This window comes from Ovis aries, chromosome 1, assembly GCF_016772045.2.
Source record: "Ovis aries strain OAR_USU_Benz2616 breed Rambouillet chromosome 1, ARS-UI_Ramb_v3.0, whole genome shotgun sequence".
Lineage (NCBI taxonomy): Eukaryota > Metazoa > Chordata > Mammalia > Artiodactyla > Bovidae > Ovis > Ovis aries.
Genome location: NC_056054.1, coordinates 179,330,998 through 179,351,086, shown reverse-complemented (window position 1 = coordinate 179,351,086; position 20,089 = coordinate 179,330,998). Strand labels below are relative to the sequence as shown.

General features: G+C 39.1%; 2 protein-coding genes across 3 annotated transcripts in view; both read left to right on the top strand.

Annotated features, from left to right (window-relative positions):
- Positions 1-10,316, top strand: part of NAA50 (N-alpha-acetyltransferase 50, NatE catalytic subunit) — a 31,109-nt gene extending 20,793 nt beyond the window's left edge. The window contains exons 2-5 of one of the 2 annotated variants that reach the window (XM_027980045.3): positions 5,542-5,675; positions 6,088-6,207; positions 6,512-6,578; positions 7,285-10,316. In XM_027980045.3, coding sequence (XP_027835846.1) covers positions 5,542-5,675; positions 6,088-6,207; positions 6,512-6,578; positions 7,285-7,462 — 499 coding nt within the window. In that variant the 3' untranslated portion in view covers positions 7,463-10,316. Of the gene's footprint in view, positions 1-5,538; positions 5,676-6,087; positions 6,208-6,511; positions 6,579-7,284 lie in introns of both variants that reach the window. The other variant, XM_027980039.3, reaches the window with a different exon arrangement.
- Positions 10,317-19,773: 9,457 nt separating this feature from the next.
- USF3 (upstream transcription factor family member 3) overlaps positions 19,774-20,089 on the top strand; it is a 54,623-nt gene continuing 54,307 nt past the window's right edge. Inside the window, exon 1 of the mRNA XM_027980027.3 lies at positions 19,774-20,043. The gene's annotated coding sequence lies outside the window, so the exon portion shown is untranslated. The remainder of the gene's footprint in view (positions 20,044-20,089) is intronic.

Sequence of the window (20,089 nt, the reverse complement as noted above, 5' to 3'; positions counted from 1 at the left end):
TTCACTAAAATGGACCTGATTTATGCTTTAATTGGTAACTTACTATGGTCTTAAGAACTGTAGAAATGTTTAGATTCACAGATGGAATTCGTAAAAGCTCTATTAATTTTCTTCGATTTCAAAATTTTTTTAAAGCTATTAATTTTTGGATCAAATTCTTTCAGACTTTAAACCTTTTTGGTTGCTTATAGTCAAATGGTGTTCTAATTACTTGACATTTCTACATAGCTCTGTCTGTTTATGCCATTTATACTACACATTCTCAATTTATAAGTTGATACTACTCTGATATATTTAGAATATCCATGTCTTGGAATAATTTGGAACTAGGTGATCAGGATTATAGAAGTGTTTCATTTCAATCAGAATATCACGTTCAAGAGGGTTAAATTGTATTTGATGGTGAATTTTGCTGACAAAATTACATTTAATAGACATTTTGAGATTCTGTTTCTCCCATATGCTGACAGTCTGGTAATGATAAAAATTGATTATAAACAACAGAGTCCTACTGTATAGTGCATGTAACTATATCCTATCTGCTTGGATATACATAATGGAAAAGAATATTTTAAAAAGAATGTATATATGTGAGTCATTTTATTGTACAGCAGATATTGGCACAACATGGTAAATCAACTATACTTCAATTTAAAAAATCAGACTTGATTAATTTCTTTCTTAAACATTTGTTAGTGTGTGTGCAGAGAAGAATATTGGAAGACTGTATATACCTAACTCATTTCTGTGGTGCTGGATTTAAATTAGGCAGGGGAAGATTAAGCTGTGTATTCGCTAATGATTCGGTTCAGTCTCTCAGTCATGTCTGACTCTTCGCGACCCTATGAACCACAGCACGCTTCCCTGTCCATCACCAACTCCTGGAGTCCACCCAAATCCGTGTCCATTGAGTTTGTGATGCCATCCAATCATCTCATCCTCTGTCGTCCCCTTCTCCTCCTGCCCTCAATCTTTCCCAGCATCAGGGTCTTTTCAAATGAGTCAGCTCTTTGCATGAGGTGGCCAAAATATTGGTGGAGTTTCAGCTTCAGCGTCAGTCCTTCCAGTGAACACCCAGGACTGATCTCCTTTAGGATGGACTGGTTGGATCTCCTTGCAGTCCAAGGGACTCTCAAGAGTCTTCTCCAACACCACAGTTCAAAAGCATCAATTTTTTCGGCGCTCAGCTTTCTTCACAGTCCAACTCTCACATCCATACATGACCACAGGAAAAACCATAGCCTTGACTAGACAGACCTTTGTTGGCAAAATAATGTCTCTGCTTTTGAATATGCTATCTAGGTTGGTCATAACTTTTCTTCCAAGGAGTAAGCGTCTTTTAATTTCATGGCTGCAATCACCATCTGCAGTGATTTTGGAGCCCAGGAAAACAAAGTCAGCCACTGTTTCCACTGTTTCCATCTATTTGCCATGAAGTAATGGGACCGGATGCCATGATCATAGTTTTCTGATGTTCAGCTTTAAGCCAACTTTTTCACTGTCTTCTTTCAGTTTCATCAAGAGGCTCTTTATTTCTTCACTTTCTGCCATAAGGGTGGTGTCATCTGCATATCTGAGGTTATTGATATTTCTCCTGGCATTCTTGATTCCAGCTTGTGCTTCCTCCAGCCCAGCATTTCTCATGATGTAAATTGTATTCTATATTATTCTTTTTTTAAAGATTTATTTCTTTACTGCACTGGGTCTTTGTTGCTGCATAGGGGCTTTTTCTAGTTGCACTGAACCAGGGCTTATCTCTAGTTGCAGTGCAGTGCCTTCTCTTGTTGGAGAGCCTGGGCTTCATGGTACATGGGCTCAGAGTTGTGGCACCAGGCTTAGTTGCGGCAGGGCATTGGAATCTTCTGGGACCAGGGATTGAATCTGTGCCCCCTGCATTGGCAGGTGGATTCTTCACCACTGGACCACTGAGGAAAGTTCTATGTTCAGTCATGACTGCCCACCCTGATGGAAACTTTTTTAGTAGTAACCTTTTGTTAGTTTCAGTCTGTCACACTGCACCCACAGCTACCTTTTTCTTCTGTATGAAATCACGCAGTACCTGGTTATTATCTTCTAAAAAATTTATTTATAATCTTGAAGCATGGTTCAGTTCAGTTGCTCAGTCTTGTCCAGCCCTTTGCTGCCCCACGGACTGCAGCACGCCAGGCTTCCCTGTCTGTCACCATCTCCTGGAACTTGCTCAAACTCCTGTCCATTGAGTCAGTGATGCCATCCAACCATCTCATCCTCTGTTGTCCCCTTTTCGTGTCTTCAGTCTTTCCCAGCATCAGGGTCTTTTCTAATGAGTCAGTTCTTCCCATCAGGTGGCCAAAGTATTGGAGCTTCAGCATCAGTCCTTCCAATGAATTTTCAGGACTGATTTCCTTTAGGATTGACTGGGTTGATCTTGCTGTCCAAGGGACTCTCAAGAGTCTTCTCCAACCCCACAGTTTAAAAGCATCCATTCTGGAGAAGGAAATGGCAACCTACTCCAGTATTTTTGCCTGGAGAATCCCCATGGACAGAGAAGCTTGGCAGGCTACAGTCCATGGGGTCGCAAAGACTCAGACACAACTGAGCGACTAAGCACACAGTTAATAAAAATGAATGGTGGTTAGTAAAAAAAATAAAAGAATCAATTCTTCAGTGCTCAGTTCTCTTTGTAGTCCAACTCACATCCATATGTGATTACTGGAAAAACCATAGCTTTGACTATATGGACCTTTGTTGGTAAAGTAATGTCCCTGCTTTTTTAATACACTGTCTAATTTTATCATAGTATTTCTTCCAGGGAGCAAGTGTCTTTTAAATTCATGGCTGCAGTCACTATCAGCATGGTAATTACCTAGAAATTATTCTTAAACTCTTAAAAACTCAAGTTCTTTTAAATTACTATCTAGAAGCTTGACTTCATGGATTCTGTTTTCCTTTATTGTTGTCTGCTATTAGAGTTTATAATGTAAATTTGCAGTCACTTAAAATACAGAGACTGGCTTTTAAGAGCCGTGGAGATACTGTTTTTTGGTGTTCTCCACAGCATGCAGGATGTTAATTCCCCAGCCAGGGATCAGACCTGTGCCCCCTGCAATGAAACTGTGGGGTCTTAACTACCGGGCCACCAGGAAATTTCCCTGGATTGATTTTTAGTGTGTTCTAAATATAATCAATATAACCTGTCTTATATTTAAAATAAATTACTGCACCCAGTTTGTGGTACAGTACTGAAGAGCAATATTTGGCTAAGTGAAATAAGCCAGATAAAGACAAATACTGGATAGTATCACTTGTATGTGGACTCTTTAAAAAAGAAAAGTGTCATGCTCATAGAAACAGTAGGGAAGTGGTTGCCAGGTTGGTGAAAAGGTACAAACTTTCAGCTATAAGGTGAATAATGTCAGAGAATCTAAAATATAGTTGATAACACTGTAGTGTAATTTAAGTTTGCTAACAGTGGAACTTAAATGTTCTCACCAAAATAAAAAGTTGATGGATGTGTTAATTAACTAAATGAAAGGAATCCTGCTTTAACAAAGAGTAGACTGTGTTTTTTACTGGAATGTCTGCATCTTAAAATTTTGTGTGGTTGCTAAGAAATTCAGTGTGCTTACATTTTAAGACATGCCAGATATACAAGTGTGGTCAGTCATAGTGAACAATAAAAATCGGTACGAGAAAAATGAAGTAATTGAGTTAGCAAGACTAATGTTCCAAATGAGCATAATGCTCTGTAATCAGGTTCTTTTTGTTATAATATTTCAGAGAACATTGTTATCAAAATTACCTACAATTCTCACCACAAACATTTTTCTGTATGTTAACAAAAGTTGGGAAAAAATACACACGTACATATATTCCCCCCCAGAAAACAATATATCAATATTTTTCTGTGCTAGTAGTATAAATGTATCATGCTGTATTTAATTAACTGGTCCTCTAATGGTAGACACTCAGATTTTTTTCTTTTCCTTTTTTTATGTCATTATAAAAGTGCAATAATTAACCTTTTTATTTAGTCATTTCTCTAACAGAGCTTTCAAAACCTCTGTGCATATGATGTAAATGATTAATTAAGGTACACTGTTTGCATTTTCCTGCTATGGACTAGTGTCATTGTGATCTGGAACTATCATCTAACAGTAGGACCTCCATCATTTTCTAGTTTGGTTGGTCTGGGATTGTTTTGTTTATTTTTGAATTCAGTGTTTGATTTGACATTGTTTTCTGTAAATGTTTATACCACCTACTATTAAAATTTTAGGTTTGTCTTGTCACTGTTGATCAACGTTTAGCTTGTGGTGGTGAGGTTGACTTGAGCTTCTAAAAAATTTCATTTGTTGACAGGTTGGGCTTCTCTGGTAGTTCAGTTGGTAAAAAATACACCTGCACTGCAGGAGACCAGACCCCAGTTCAATTCCTGGCTCAGGAAGATCCACTGGAGAAAGGATAGGCTACCCACTCCAGTATTCTTGGGCTTCCCTTGTGGCTCAGCTGGTGAAGAATCTGCCTGCAATGTGGGAGACCTGGGTTTGATCCCTGGGTTGGGAAGATCCCCTGGAGAATGGAATGGCTACCCAGTCCAGTATTCTGGCCTGGAAAATTCCATAGACTGTGTAGTCCATGGGGTCTCAAAGAGTTGGACAAGACTGAGTGACTTTGACTTTCACTATAGGCAAAACAACTTTATTACTGTGAGTCCCAAAACTTTTTAGGCTTTTCCCATGGAACGAGTTGTTTCAGTTAAGTATAGTTTCTTAGTAATGCTACTGTTTTTGATAAGTAGGGTTTTTTTGTGTGTGTTTGTGTGTTTTTGATAAGTAGTTTTCAAGCTGGTGTTTGTTTTGGTTGGTTGGTTTTGTTTTCAAAATGTAGGTTCCCATGTTCATTTCCAGAGATTGTGCTTCTGAAGGTGTGTGCATGTGGTGGGAGTTGGCGGAGACGGGGTGGAGGTGAGGCACGTGGTGGAAGTGGGTGGTTCCTGTAACCTGCATTTGATTGCCACCCCATGTGTGGTTCCTGTGTCAAGTGAACAGAATGCACATGATTTTCGCGTGTTTTGAGTGTTTTCTTGGAATAAATTCCTGCAGTGGGGTTCCTTCGACGAAGGAAGTGTGCTTTTTAGGCTTCTCAGTGGTGCTAGGTTGTCTTCCAGAGATGCTGTGTCTGTTTACATCCCTGCCAGCTGAGTGTAAAAGTCTTGCTACCCCTTTGCCATTTAGGTATCATCAATCTTTTTGATCAGTCATAGGTATCTTTAAATTTCTCTGAAAATGTTGGCCTTTATGTAGATTATTATTCTGGCCTTTTTAGTAATTGTTGTTTATTGCACAATTGTATGAAAGCTAGGAGTTGGAATCTGGGTGGAAGGACAGGCAAAATCTACTTATAAATGGTGATGTTCACAGGAAGAGAAGGTGGTGTGAAAGGGTCGACTTTATCAGTCGTGTTAGAAAGCCTTGGTACCCTTTTAATTTAATTTAATCTCCATCGTAACAAACTAAGCTTATTATATTTTATTGAGTACATTTTGGTTTGTTCCAGTAGCCGGATCGAGCTGGGAGATGTGACACCACACAATATTAAGCAGCTGAAGAGATTAAACCAGGTCATCTTTCCAGTCAGCTACAATGACAAGTTCTACAAGGATGTGTTGGAGGTTGGCGAACTAGCAAAACTTGGTAGGATATGCTTTTTCTTCTTCTTTTCATTTGTTTATTCATGTTCTTGACACCTTGGTTTTAATTAGAGCAAAGGAAAGAGATAACTAATTTAATCTCATTGTTTTACAAGTGAGGAAGTGGGGGCAGTCCAGGTTCTGAGACGAATCAAGATAAATACTTGAATTTTAGAAGGAAATGATATTTTCTTATTTAGGCTGTGTTTGTGTTTTGACATATTTTGCTTTACTCAAAAGGGGTCTTAAATTCTTAAGGTTTAGGATATTTTTGAGGGTACTGATACATAAGAGTAGCTAATAAAAATGTAATTAATTCTGATAGCAGCAATTTAACTGCTGTCTAAGGGAAGGGAAGATTCAGTAAAATATGTTACTGTGTCTGCTAACTCTTGTGTCTCTGTTTTCTACGGCAGCCTATTTCAATGATATCGCAGTGGGTGCAGTGTGCTGTAGGGTGGATCATTCACAGAACCAGAAGCGGCTTTACATCATGACACTAGGCTGTCTGGCGCCATACCGAAGGCTAGGAATTGGTAACAATTACTTCTGGTTTTTGTTTTCTTCTTCACAGACGCTTATTAACATAGTTCCGTTGCAAGCCCTGTATCGATTTGTCACTAATACCTCTTCCTTTTTCTGTTTTCTTTCTTACTGGAAGGGTGTAAGATTGCTTTTCTGCTAGAAGTTTTAAACATAGTAGGTAGTGTAGAGAGAACAAAATTTTGGAAAATCAGGCTGCCTGATGTTTACCTCAAATTCCTTTAGGACTCAAAAAGATGTTTAATTTAAAGATTGATTTTTATGAGATTACTTATTTGTTGTTTGTCTCATTAATAGGAACTAAAATGTTAAATCATGTCTTAAACATCTGTGAAAAGGATGGCACTTTTGACAACATCTATCTGTAAGTAAAGTCATACTTAATGATCATATCTAAAGAATTTAATAAGTTGGCAATAGAAATCTTTATAGACAAATTTAAATCTGGTCACTTATTGTCTTTTGGAAATACCATGGAAGTATTAACAATAGTTATGAAGTTTGTTTTGCTTTAATAATAGATAAGGAACCTTCGATAAAACATTCTTACTTTGCTTTATTACTTCGGAGTGGGAGTCCCTAAGTCACATATGTGAAGCCAAGATTAAGTCTTCAGAATTTAAGAAATGATTAACATGAATATTACTTTTATCATGTCATTCTGAGTTTTGTTCAGGGCTTTCAGTGACACGCTCTTTAGTAGTAAAGTTTAATCATCAAAATCAGAGGGTACTTAGCTGATTTATACTTGAATCTTAAGAGTAAGGCGAAGATGGTGGCTTTGGCCTCTTGTATTTTCACTGAAGCTTACTTGGTTTGCAGGAGTGTTGTGCCAGTCTCTGCTCACAGCACGGTGACTCAGTTGTGCACTTACATTCTTTTTTTTTTTCAATATTCTTTTCCATTATGGTTTATCATAGGATATTGGATATAGCTTCTGATATGGATTATTTTATAATACAGATATTAAGATTATTCTCATTTTCAGCCAGTTTGAAGCTGTCTGTGGAGGATACATAAAAGCTGATGAAATCTTCATTTCTTTTTTCTGATACCCTTTTACATCTCAGGCATGTCCAGATCAGCAATGAGTCTGCAATTGACTTCTACAGAAAGTTTGGCTTTGAGATTATTGAGACAAAGAAGAACTACTATAAGAGGATAGAGCCCGCAGATGCTCATGTGCTGCAGAAAAACCTTAAAGTCCCTACTGGGCAGAACGCAGACGTGCAAAAGACAGACAACTGAACAAACTACAGATGAACTTTTCTTGCACTTGCTTGTCGCCAAATAAAAGAGAGGCCCATTGATTCCCCGCCCCTCCTTTCTTTTAAAACTTTCACCCTTCCTTGTTCTTTCTTTTCCTCCTTTCAAAACTTGCTTCCCTTTCCTCTAAAAGTTTTAAACTTTTAAGGACTTATTAATCATGTTTGGATTGTTTTAGTTTTCTTTTTTTTGTGAGGTGGTTTGATTGTAGGAAGGAGAAGGTATAGATCAGTTTAGTTTCACAGTTGAGATATATAGGGTCCCAAAAATTTGAGTGTCAAATTTCCATTTTTTTTCAAATGTCCTGCTTTCACATTGAAGGGCAGAGCCTACAAAATATTGTATATTTCAAAGGACAAAAAGAAGCAGCAGCAATATCTTGTTCTCTAACTCTTAGACAAGTTTAGTGTGTTTGTGGTACTTTGGGTTTTTAAAGATTTTGTGGGATACTAATCCCTATACATTGCCTTCACTCCACCTTTTGTCCTTCTGAGTATTATCTCAGGAGTTGGGCCGTTGTTATCCTTGTAAGAAATACTGAGCTTATTTTGTTCTGTTAAACAGTTATTTCTTCCTTCCTTGCTGGTGGCTGAAGGTGGGTGGGACAGTTTGAATCGGTAGTATTAGACTTTGGTCTCAGTATGTGAGTTAAACTGCTTTTTGCTAATGAGTGGGCTGGTGGTTAGCAGGTTTGTTTTTCCTGCTGTTGATTGTTACTAGTGGCATTATCTTTTAGAATATGGGCTGGTGAGATTAATTTTTTTTTTTAATATCCCAGCTAGAGATATGGCCTTTAACTGACCTAAAGAGGTTTGTTGTGATCTGCTTTTTTTCTCCTGTTGTTTTTCTTCAGTAAACCCACAGTAGTTGGTCAGACCTTAAATACGGAGTTGATGTCCTTGATAGGTCAGTGCCCTTAAATAAACCTGAAGTAGGTATTGTCTCCTGGACATATAAAAAAACACCTAAACGGAAGCTTAGATGGATTTGTGGCACAATAAATGCATTTAATGTCAGCTAACGCAGTCTGTTAGAAGTGTGGCCACTGAGCATTTGATTTTAGAGGAAAGAATATCTAGACAGTATTTTTGAGAATAACATAGCTGTGCTATTGCTTATCTGTTGGAGAACATCCCAGATTTGCTTACATTCTGTGCCTGTAATACTGAGTTTAAGGATTTGGGGAAGGGGGAACTATTAAACACATTGCTTCTGTTCTTGGGAAAAGTAGAAGTCTAGAAGTGTTAATAACACGAATGTCACTGTGACCTCCTGTACCAACAGGACTGGTTTATGCCAGATCATTTTCTGGCACTTAGGGAGTGGCTTTGACTGGTCAGTAACTTTCTGTAAGATAGAAGACCTCTAAAATTTTCAGGCTTTCCTCCATAATCCCATTTCCAATATTCAAAATTTTCTACATTGCCAATACCAGTGGCCTAAGAAATGTTTTCATTAGACTTAAAACAATGCACAGAGCTTGGATTTTCTGTCATTTGACTTTAAAAAGAAGGTTGGTTGATAACATTTGTCCTCTTGTGTAAATTCTGGCATACAAGTTTCATCTCTTCAAATACATTGAATGACAAAATTATTTTACACAATGTTTATGCACATCTTATAATCTTAAGTTCTTATTTGAGAATGTGAAAATGCAAGGTACAGTAGACTTCACCCGTCTTAGTTGAGTGCCAAGAATAATATAGGAAAGGAAGATAGTTGATGAGTGAGTTCATAGAGTTCTAATCTTAAGATAGTAAAAATGTAGAAAGACCTTGCTGATTTCTTGGGTATCAGTTTCTTAAGCAGTCCAAATCTAAGCTTAGAAGAAAAGTTTAGCATTGAGCACCTTTACCTTCATGGATAAGCTTCAGCTTGCTCTTGCCAAGAGAAGAATGCTTGAGTTACAGAAGGCAAGATTAGTTTGAAGAATTCAGTCTTTTTGTAAACTTCAGATGTCAAAATAGATTTTGATATATAAATGAGTTTTGTGAGATGACACTGCCTCTATTTCTATAACCATTTCACCTGGACTATCTAATCAGTCCTATGAATGTATCCCTAAATGTGGTTAATGAAAACCGAATAGCTGCCTCATGACAACTAAGTACATATTATTTATGGAGGAAAAAATATTAAATTTTGAATTGAGTGTATAGGCTCCCTATCATTTCAGTGTTTCTTTCTCCACACTAGTCACTGACTTTAACCTAAATTGTGTTTGTAAAACGTGAGTTGTCCTACATCAGACTTACATGAAATAATTCCATCCGTTTATGGAGGAGGAGGATGTAGAAGAGGTAGAAGCTAGGCACTCTTTCACGTGCCTAGAAGTCAGTAAAGACTGAAATAATGTCCCATGTTGAGTTGCTTAATTCTGAAATATGATAATTATCATTGAGGTAAAATAATTCTATTAACTAGAAGATCGCAAAATGTACCATCGTATTTTTTAGGGAAGATAGTTGTTTTCTCTGGGGCAAATAGGTTAAATTATATCATATGGTAATAACATTTAGGTTCTAAAGAAAAGAATCTGCAGAGAAATCTATGCAATCTATAATTTGTCCAGATTAGTTTTCATTTGGGGAAAGAAGTTCTGAAATATCCCCAAAGCAGTTTACTTGTCAATTCAGACTCCTCCAAAAATAGAACTAACTATTGGGAAACCGTGGAATGTGGGGTGGAAAAGAAAAGCTCCCTCAGTTTTTTGGAGGGAATAACTTTAAAAATACTTAAATAGCTACGTTTACTTTGTGCGGTTAAGATTTAAACTTGTTGATTTTAACATTGCTGTTACATCTGAAAATAAACTTATGTGATGTTCTGGTAGAAATCTGTGATGTCTGGTAAATGGCAAAGAAATGTAAATGCATTGTGTTGAATTCTGAGATCAGCAGCTATATGTAGTCATTGCTTCCTATTGCCCATACTGTTTTATGTACTTTCACGTTTCTTTAAGATCTAACTTTAATTAAAACAGGCCAAATGTAATCAAGGCCTCCTAATTCAGACCTTTTGAAACTTGATAGAAACACTGTTCAGTATCTACAGTTCAGTCCCAACGAGAGAAAAAAGTAAGATCCAAAGGGCTGTCTCACTGCTGCCATATTTTGAATGCAGTTGTTAAAAAACACTAGACACTTTAGGCTGTGATTTAATTAGCAGTGTTTATTGACTGGCGATAACTTATATTCAGATTTTTTTCTTTAAAAACGTGGCTTAAAACAGTGAACATGCATCATCACCCACAGTTTCTGAGTCAGGAATCCAAGGGCAGCTTAGTAGGACGATTCTGGCTTAAGGTCTCATCGGGTTACAGTACTGTCATCGAGGCCTGGAGAAGCTACTCTGGAGATGGCTGACTCATGTGACTGTTGGACGGATTCAGTTCCTTTCTATATGGGTGTCTCCACAGCGCCTCCTGAATGACAGCTGCCAGCGGACTTGGCCCCAGAACGAATGATCCTGGAGAGTAAGCAGAAGCCATACTCTTACATAATTCTAACTTCTCTAGCGGTATAATTTGAACATTCCTGGGAAATTGAGTCCTGTGATGATGAGTAGAAGTGGTGAGCCTTTAAGAACTTTGCAGATATAATAAGCCATATAGAAGAGAGTCCTGAATTGGACTTCCTTACAGTGCCATGCTATAGGAATTTAGTCCTTGTTCGAGATACAACCAAGTAACATAGCCATATGGAGAAAGGTGTGAGTCAGATTCTTAAATGCAGGTGTAGTTACCTTGATGGGACATGGAGAAATGTGAAGTCTGGGGCAGAAATGCTCAACCTTTTCAGTTCTCTAAAGCAATTTGATAAAAATCTAAAATCAGTCATTGGGAGCATAAAGTTAATATGAATCAATCACTACCTAGAATTTAAATCTCAAAGACATACAGCCTGTTTTATATTAATTTGTGATGAAGCTTAAACCCAGCATTTGGGAAAATAGTTTGTTGGGTGGGTTTATTTGAGGTTAGTGAACTTCGAATTAGATACTCCTGATAAGCTGAAAACTTCCACATACCTGAACTTGATCCAAGTTTTTAATTCTTCCTACTGTCTTCAAAAACTCAAGACATCCTTTTTAAAGGAATCTGAGTATAAATTAATTCTCCCCTTCCCTGGCAGCTCAGACCTTAAAGCATCTGCCTGCAAAGCAGGACACCCAGGTTTCATCCCTGGGTTGGGAAGATCCCCTGGAGAAGGAAGTGGCAACCCACTCAAGTATTCTTGCCTGAAGAAATCCATGGACAGGAGCCTGGTGGCTACAGTCTATGGGGTTGCAAAGAGTTGGATACGACCGAGTGACTAACACTTCCAATTTCAACTATAGTTTAAATCACATCACATTAAATGGCTATAGCATCAAGAAAATGACTTAATGTTTTTGTTTCCTTGACCAAACTTATGAGCCCATGTAGTTCATCTTTTAGAAACCATATTAGCAATATCAAAAATTCTCTGTAAAGATTTGAACAATCTTGAATCCTCTTTGTCACTAGTAATCCATATACTAAATGAAATAAAACTATATACTAAATATAGGTACCACAAGTAAAACTGCTTATGCAGGTGAAATTTGAATACACAACTTGAAATAGTATTCAGAAGAGTAAAATCTGGTAAGATGAGAACTTTATTATAGCAACCTAAAAGCTACTATAAAACTTTGACTTTCTCCTTAACCATCTTCCATTGTGAGAAAGTTAGCTGCCTTTCATTGATGTCAGTTCAGTCATTCAGTCATGTCTGACTCTTTGCAACACCATGGACTGGAGCACACCAGGCCTCCCTGTCCATCATCAAATCCCTGAGTTTACTTGGTGATGTCATCCAACTATCTCATCTCTGTCATCCCTTTCTCCTCCTGTCCCTTTCAATCTTCCCAGCATCAGGGTCTTTTCCAATGAGTCAGTTCTTTGCATCAGGTGGCCAAAGTATTGGAGTTTTGGCTTCAGCATCAGTCCTTCCAATGAATATTCAGGACTGATTTCCTTTAGGATGGACTGGTTGGCTCTCCTTGCAGTCCAAGGGACTCTCAAGAGTCTTCTTCAACACCACAGTTCAAAAGCGTCAGTTCTTTATGGTCCAACTCTCACATCCATACGTGACTACTGGAAAAACCATAGCCTTGACTAGACGAACCTTTGTTGGCAAAGTAATGTCTCTGCTTTTGAATATGCTGTCTAGGTTGGTCATAATTTTCCTTCCAAGGAGTAAGCATCTTAATTTCATGGCTGCAGTCACCATCTGCAGTGGTTTTGGAGCCCCAAAAGATAGTCTGCCACTGTTTCCATTGTTTCTCCATCTATTTGCCTTGAAGTGATGGGACCGGATGCCATGATCTTAGTTTTCTGAATGTTGAGCTTTAAGTCATCTTTTTCATTTTCCTCTTTCACTTTCATCAAGAGGCTCTTTAGTTCCTCTTTGCTTTCTGCCATAAGGGTGGTGTCATCTGCATATCTGAGGTAGCCCCTTGGACAAATTTAGAGCATGGTTCCTGGGTTATTGCCAGTCCTTAAAATTATTTAAAAAAAAAAAAATCTTGTAAATTAAAAGGCTTAGTACAGAGGCATGGTCAAAGAATGTACCCCCAATGTCTGAGGCCCTGACAGTACCACAGTGGAAAAGATAGGCATGGCCCTGCCCTGGTGATCTTAATAGCCCAAGTTATTCAACAGTATTTCAATACAGAACCAACTAAGATTAATAAAAGTGAGACACAAGTATTAGGAACATACTGTCAGCACTTATCAACTAGATAATGAAATATTAACCCATTCACAATTATCATAAAGGAGGGAGATTAGTGAAAGTTATATTTTATATAAAATATGAAGGTCCTATGAAGCTTACTGTATAGGGCCTTCCCTGGTGGTCCAGTGGTTAATTCAGTGGGCATGGGTTCGCTAAACACAAGTGAACCAGAAGAGATGGAAAAGACAATGTAAACACTAATAAAAGCAACGTTGGAGTAGCTAATACGAAAGATTTTAGAACAAAATATATTTCCAGGGGTAAAGAGGGATATTTATGATAAAGGAGTCTACCAAGAGAATAAGAGTCTTCAATGAATATGAATCTAATAACTTCAGAATACATGAAGAACAAACTGACGCAAAACAGACAAGTTCACAACTAAAATCGGTGATTTGGGGGACTTGCCCGGTGGTCAAGAGGCTAAGACTCCAAGCTCCCAATGCAGGGGCCTGGGTTTAATCTATCCCACATCCCACAACTAAGACCCAGTGCAGCCAAATATTAAAAAAGAAAATTTTGGTGATTTTGAACTACTGGTAAATTTATCATTTATTACAAAGAGGATCTATACTGTGCAAACTATGTCCTTTAACCTACACCAGAATGTAACAAGAAATAAGTCTGGAAAACCTGTCCCGCCCCCCACCAATATTTGGAAATTAAACATTCTTCTAAATAACTTGTGTCTAAAAAAGGAATTGCAAGAAAAGTTACGGAAAAAAAGGAAAATGAAAACAATATGTCAATGCTGTAGGATTAAAATGCTTAAAAGATAATTCATAGCATTAAATGTGTATATGAGTTCTTGTTTGCCATTGAAGTATAGTTGATTTACAATACTTTGTTAGTTTCAGGTGCATGACAAAGTGTGTGTGTATAAATATATATATTATTTTAGGTTGTTATATTGAATATCATTCCCTGTGCTATGGTAAATCTTTGTATATGAGATCTTGAATCAAAGATCTAAGCTTTTACCTTAAGAAACTAGAAAAAGAGCTAATTAAACCTAAAGTAAGCTGAAGGAAGGAAATAAAAAAGGGCAGAAACCCATAAAATTGAAAACAGAGTAGGAGAATTAAAACAAAAAGCTACTTCTTTGAAAAAATAAAATTGATAGAAAACTGGATGCTTTATACTTAAGCTTGTGAAGAAGACAAGGATGACTCCTCTCACCACTTCTGTGTAGTACTGCTCTGAAAGCCCTTGCCAGTCCAGTGATGGTCCATTGATTAAGACTTCTGTGCTGCCAATGGAGGGAATGTGGGTTTGATCCCTGGTTGGGAAGCTAAGATCCCACATGCCCTTTGGGGCAGCCAAAATATAAAAACTTTGGATAGAAAGAAAATTACTATTTGTAGTTGATATGAAGTAGAAAGTGCTAATTATTAATAAAAATATTAGGACTAATATTGAGTGTAACAGGTCCACAGGATACAAATATCCATTGTATTTCCAGCTAGTAAAATTAGAAATTTAAGTTCATAAATAACATTTACAATAGCATAAATGTATGAAATAGAGACAAGTTTAGCAAACTATATGCATGACGTGTATACAGAAAGCTATAAAATACCCTTAGAAAAATCTAAAAGACCCAAATAAATGGAGAGAGAATACATTCATCCAAATATTAAGTTACAATTTCTCTCCGAATTGAATTATAAATCCCACTCAAAATTTTAGCAGGCTTTTTCTACTCCTTAACTTGACAAGCCTGTCTATATGAAAATGCAAATGACCTAGAATAGTTAAATTTTTAAGAATAAGACAATTGGAGGACTTACACTACCTGACTTCAAGACTTACAAAGCTGCAGTGATTAAAACAGTCTGATATTGGTGTCAAGATCAACAAATAGATCAATGGAACAGAATAGAGTTCAGAAATAACCACACATACATTGATTTTGCCCAAGATTCAAAGACAGCCAAGTGGAGGAAGGATGGTCTTTACAATTGGTGCTTGAAGAATTGGGATTCCTTAATGTAAAAATATAATCCATATTCTTCATACAAAAGGATTTTTTCATACTTCTGAATACACAACAATTAAAGTATGCTGTAGATCTAAATATGAAACTGTAAAACTCCTAAAAGAAAAATAGAAAAATCTGTGTGAACTTGTGTTAGTCAAAGACTTCTTAGATATGACCCCATAAGCATGACTCAGACAAAATTGATAGACTGGACTTTAAGAACAACTATTTGAAAAACACAGTTAAAAAAATGAAAAGACAACCCAGAACTGGGAGAATATATTGTATATCACATATCTGATAAAAGATACGTGTCCAGAATCCAGAACTCTTAAAACTCAATAAATAACAACCCAATAAAAATGGGCAAAAGATTAAAACAGCTTCACAAAAATATACAAATGGTTAATAAGTACATGAAAAATGCTCAATATCTTTAGTTATTATGGAAATGCAAATTAAGGTTACAATGAAATACTACCTATTTTAATAATTAAAATTTTAAAAGATTTATTAAGTGTTGATATGGCACATTTCAGATCCCCAAATTGTACTAGTGAGAATATAAATTAGTACAGCTTTGGGAAATTATTTGGCAGGTTTTTGTTTTGTTTTGTTTTTTTAAGATACACTTAGCATATAACTTGGCCATTCCACTGGATATTTACCCAGTTATTACCCAAGGAAAATGAAAGCAAATGTCCATATAAAGATTTGTCCACAACTGTTCTAGCATCTTTATTTGTAATAGTCAAAAACTGCAAACCAACTGTCCACCAACATGAGTATACATGACATATCTATATAATGGAATACTACCTAGCAACAAAAGTTAATGGATTATTGATACACACAACTAAGTGGATTAATCTCCCCCTACCCATGCTGAATGAAAGAAGACACAGACAAAATGGAGTATAAATAGATTCCATTTATGTAAAATTCTAGAAAATGAAAAGGATGTATAGTGACAGCAGATCAGTGGTTGCCTGGAGAACAGGATGAGGGCAAGTGAATGAAGGGATGAAGGAGACAGGGCAGGACATATATGTTCAGTTTTGATTGTGGAGATGGTTTCACAGCTGCTTGCAAATGTCAAAATCTGTCGTGTTGTACATTTTAAACGTTCAGTTTATTGAAGATCAGTCATACCTCAAGAAAGCAATTTTGTTGCTTTTAAGGTACAGAATAGGTGAATATCTGCACAACATTTATCTGAGAAAGAACGTTTATCCAGAACGTAAAAAACCTTTTACAACTCAATAATAAGACAGTGTTAGTGTTAGAGGCTCAGTCGTGTCTGATTCTTTGCGACCCAATGGGTGGAATTCTTCAGGCGAGAATACTGGAGTGGTTGCCATTCCCTTCTCCACGAGTTCTCCACCCAGGAATCAAACCTGCGTCTCCAGGGTCTCCTGCATTGCTGGTGGATTCTTCACTGTCTGAGCCACCCGCATCCTGCTTTTAAAATGGGCTAAAGAATTGAACATTTTACCAAAGATGATGTGCATGTGTCCAGTAAACATAGAGCATATGCTCAACACCAGTAGTAATAAGAGAAGTGCAAGTGAAAATCATGAGAGACTACCTCATACTCACTATGTGGGCTAGAATGAAAAAGACTGACTATATCAAGGGCTGGCGAGGAGGAGTACCTGGAATCAGCCTGTATTTCTGTTGACAATGAGAAATACTACGACCGTTTTGGAAAACAATGGACGGTTCGCATGTACCGTTGCCATTCATTTCTGAAAGCTGCTTAAAATGCCAGCTTGGAGCCTCTCCCGCCGCCCGCCGCGCATCTGGAGCGGGGGTGGGATTGGGGCGCAGCGGGAGCTCCACAAGGGTCAGGCATCCTGGGATATAGGGCGCCCAGAAGTTGGAGAGAAGAGGGATGCGCGCAAGCCCCCCAGCCCCCGACCCCGTTCTCGTGCCCCGCCCCCACCCCCACCCCGTTCTCGTGCCCCACCAAGCTCTGCACTCAACGGTCCCCCTTAAGTAGGCACAGTCTGCGCAGTCCCCTACTCGGGGAGCAGGGACGGGTTCAGTAAACCAGAACTCAGAGACGCCCCCCTCCCTACGGATGTCGGCGCCCCTCTCCAGTCATTCATCCCTAGGAACAGGGGAAAAAAAGGCATGTCAGGAAATTAAACGGGGGATGCATGCGAGGGGCTTGTGAAGAATCTTAAGTATGTGGGTGAAAATCAGATTTACTTGAACCCTGTAAAAAATGGACTTGGCCTGGAGGCAAAGGGATCAGTTTCACTTGACCACCATATTTTATTATCAGTGTAGGGGGATTCCCTTGTGGCTCAGCTAGTAAAGAATCCGCCTGAAATGCGGGAGACCTGGGTTTGATCCCTGGGTTGGGAAGATCCCCTGGAGAAGGGAAGGGCTACCCACATGGGGTCCCAAAGAGTGGGACAGGACTGAGCAACTTAAAAAACAAAAACAAAAACAAAAAACGGCACTATAAGCACATGGCAGCTAGCCTGAAATAGGACTGATGCCATTATTTGATGTCATCCTCTCATATGCAGAGCAATAAACCAATATTGAATTGGCAAAGTCAACGAAAAGATCTATGATTGGGATTTGGGCTTCAGTCAGGAATGAGGATTAAATTAAAAAGCAAACATTTAGAACTTTTCCTTGTTACTTTTTTTTTTGAAGCATAGCTAATTTATAATGTTTCAGGTGTACAGCAAAGTGATTTGGGTTCTTTTCCACTATAGGTTATTACAAGATATTGAATATAGGTCCCTTTGGTATACAGTAGGTCCTTATTGTTTATTTTATTTGTAGCAGTTTGTATCTGTTAATTTCAAATTCCCAATTTATCCCTCTCCTCACATTTTATCAAATAGAAATTTCTCTTATTTAACACTTCTACATTGTGCCAGAAAGGTATTCATGTGTATTCCAATGGTGATCCAAGGAAACTCTTAACGTGTTTTCTGAACAAACAAAACTATTTGTTATTTTACTTTAGACTTGATGCATTGTATTTTCTTAGAAAATCATACATACCCTGAATATTATATTTATTACTGGAATAATTTTTAAACAGAATGCATTATATTCTGATCACAATGGAAATTATTTCCTACAGCTGGACATACTAATTAATGCTATACAATTTCATGGAGGTGCTCTATTAGCATTACTATTAAGCTCTGAATCCTAGGGTCGTTCTTATCTGCAGCTTTGATTTGGGTGTGCTAAATGTATTCAGAGGCTAACTAGAAATTCATATGCTGAGATGCAAAAGTTAAAGAAAATTTCCAGACTGTTCACAGTGCCATAGTTTAGAAATAACACTAAAAGCCTTGTATTCGTTTCATCATAGCTTTTAAACTGCTGTAGAAACATAAGGTGCGGTTACTGTTTAACTTTACACCTTTTCCCAACACAAGGTCAGCTTCCTCTGTACACAGGCTCAAGTAATTCCCACCATGCCATGCCCCGTGTGCACCTTCTGGAAGTTACCTGGTCTAGTCCCCGGAAGTCTAAGATGTGGGACATTTCCAAACCTGGAGGTGAAAGCGCTTGGAAATCTTTCACCACCACTAGGCGGAGGACACCTGTTTCAGAAGAGGAGGGGTTATGAAATAGGAAGTGAAACCAGGAAAAGGGAATTGTGACCACGGTTCCAGGGCCCCAAACCCATCTTGGAATTAGCGGACCCTGGTCTCCATGCTATCATCCGCGGCTCTGTACCTTCCAGAGGTATCTAGGTATCTAGAAACCCACGCCTGAAGTTCCAAAGCCATCCTCCAGTGCCACATACTCGCTTCCTCTAATTAGGAGCCTCCCAGGACCCTTCTTAACACGGTCGATCTCCAGTTCGCAGGAATCCGCCTTTGGGGCAAATGAAAAATGATAGATGATCGCAGCCAACAAATTCGAGCAGTCAGCTCGGCAATGGTCTTCCAGTGAAATGGCAGCCGGAGACATCTGCATTCTTTTTTATTCTTCCTCACTTTCTATTACAGAGCTTCATCACGCCTTCCTGCCCTCTAGGATAAGAGGATCTCTCTAATCGTTCTTGAAAGCCTTACGTGTCCTCTTCCTTTCTAGTTTTTCAAACTCCTACAAAAGACGTGTATAAGCATAACAGAGAACAGGATACAAAGAAGTTTCTTCAAACACCTCTTTTGCTAGGTTCTCAAGGCGTCCCCTTTAAGGAACCAGGCCCACCTCTTTCCCATTCATCTACTGGCTTTCGGTCCTGCCCATCACTCTACCTTTAAGAATATTTCCTGTTCCTTCAACTCAACTTGCACACCTCCGCACCCACCCCCGGCCCTCCTCATTGGGCCGCCCGAGGCCCGTTCTCTCTTTGGTTTCCCTCCACCTTCTCCCGCCCCCTAGATAGCGCAACGGCGTCTCGGGCTCTGATTGGCTATCACTGCGCCTCTCCGGGTTAGAATTGGTGAGCTTAGTGGCAGGGGCGGGACCGCGGTGCACCCAGGGTAGGCTGTTCGTTAGCCGAGCGGCGACCGCGGGAGGGGCGGGGAGGGCCGGGGAGGGGCGGGGGGAGGGGGGCTGGGAAAGTTGAGGCCGCGCTGCCGCCGGGTCTCCGGCCTTGAGGGCTCGGGCTCGCAGTGGCGGCGGTGGCCGCTAGAAGAGGCGGCGGGGGCGGGGGGAGAGGAGGGCCTGGGCCCGCGCTCCCCCAGCCCCAGAGAAGCAGGCGGCGGCCGCGGACGGAGAGATTGGCCCGGGCGGTCGGACACCCCTGCGGAACCCGCTTGGGATCATGACCCAGGCTGGGGTCGCCGCTGCCGCCGCCGCCGCGGCCGAGACCACGCAGCCCGCGGGTGAGTGACTGAGGGAGGGGGCCGCTGACAGCCGGGGCGCGGGGCG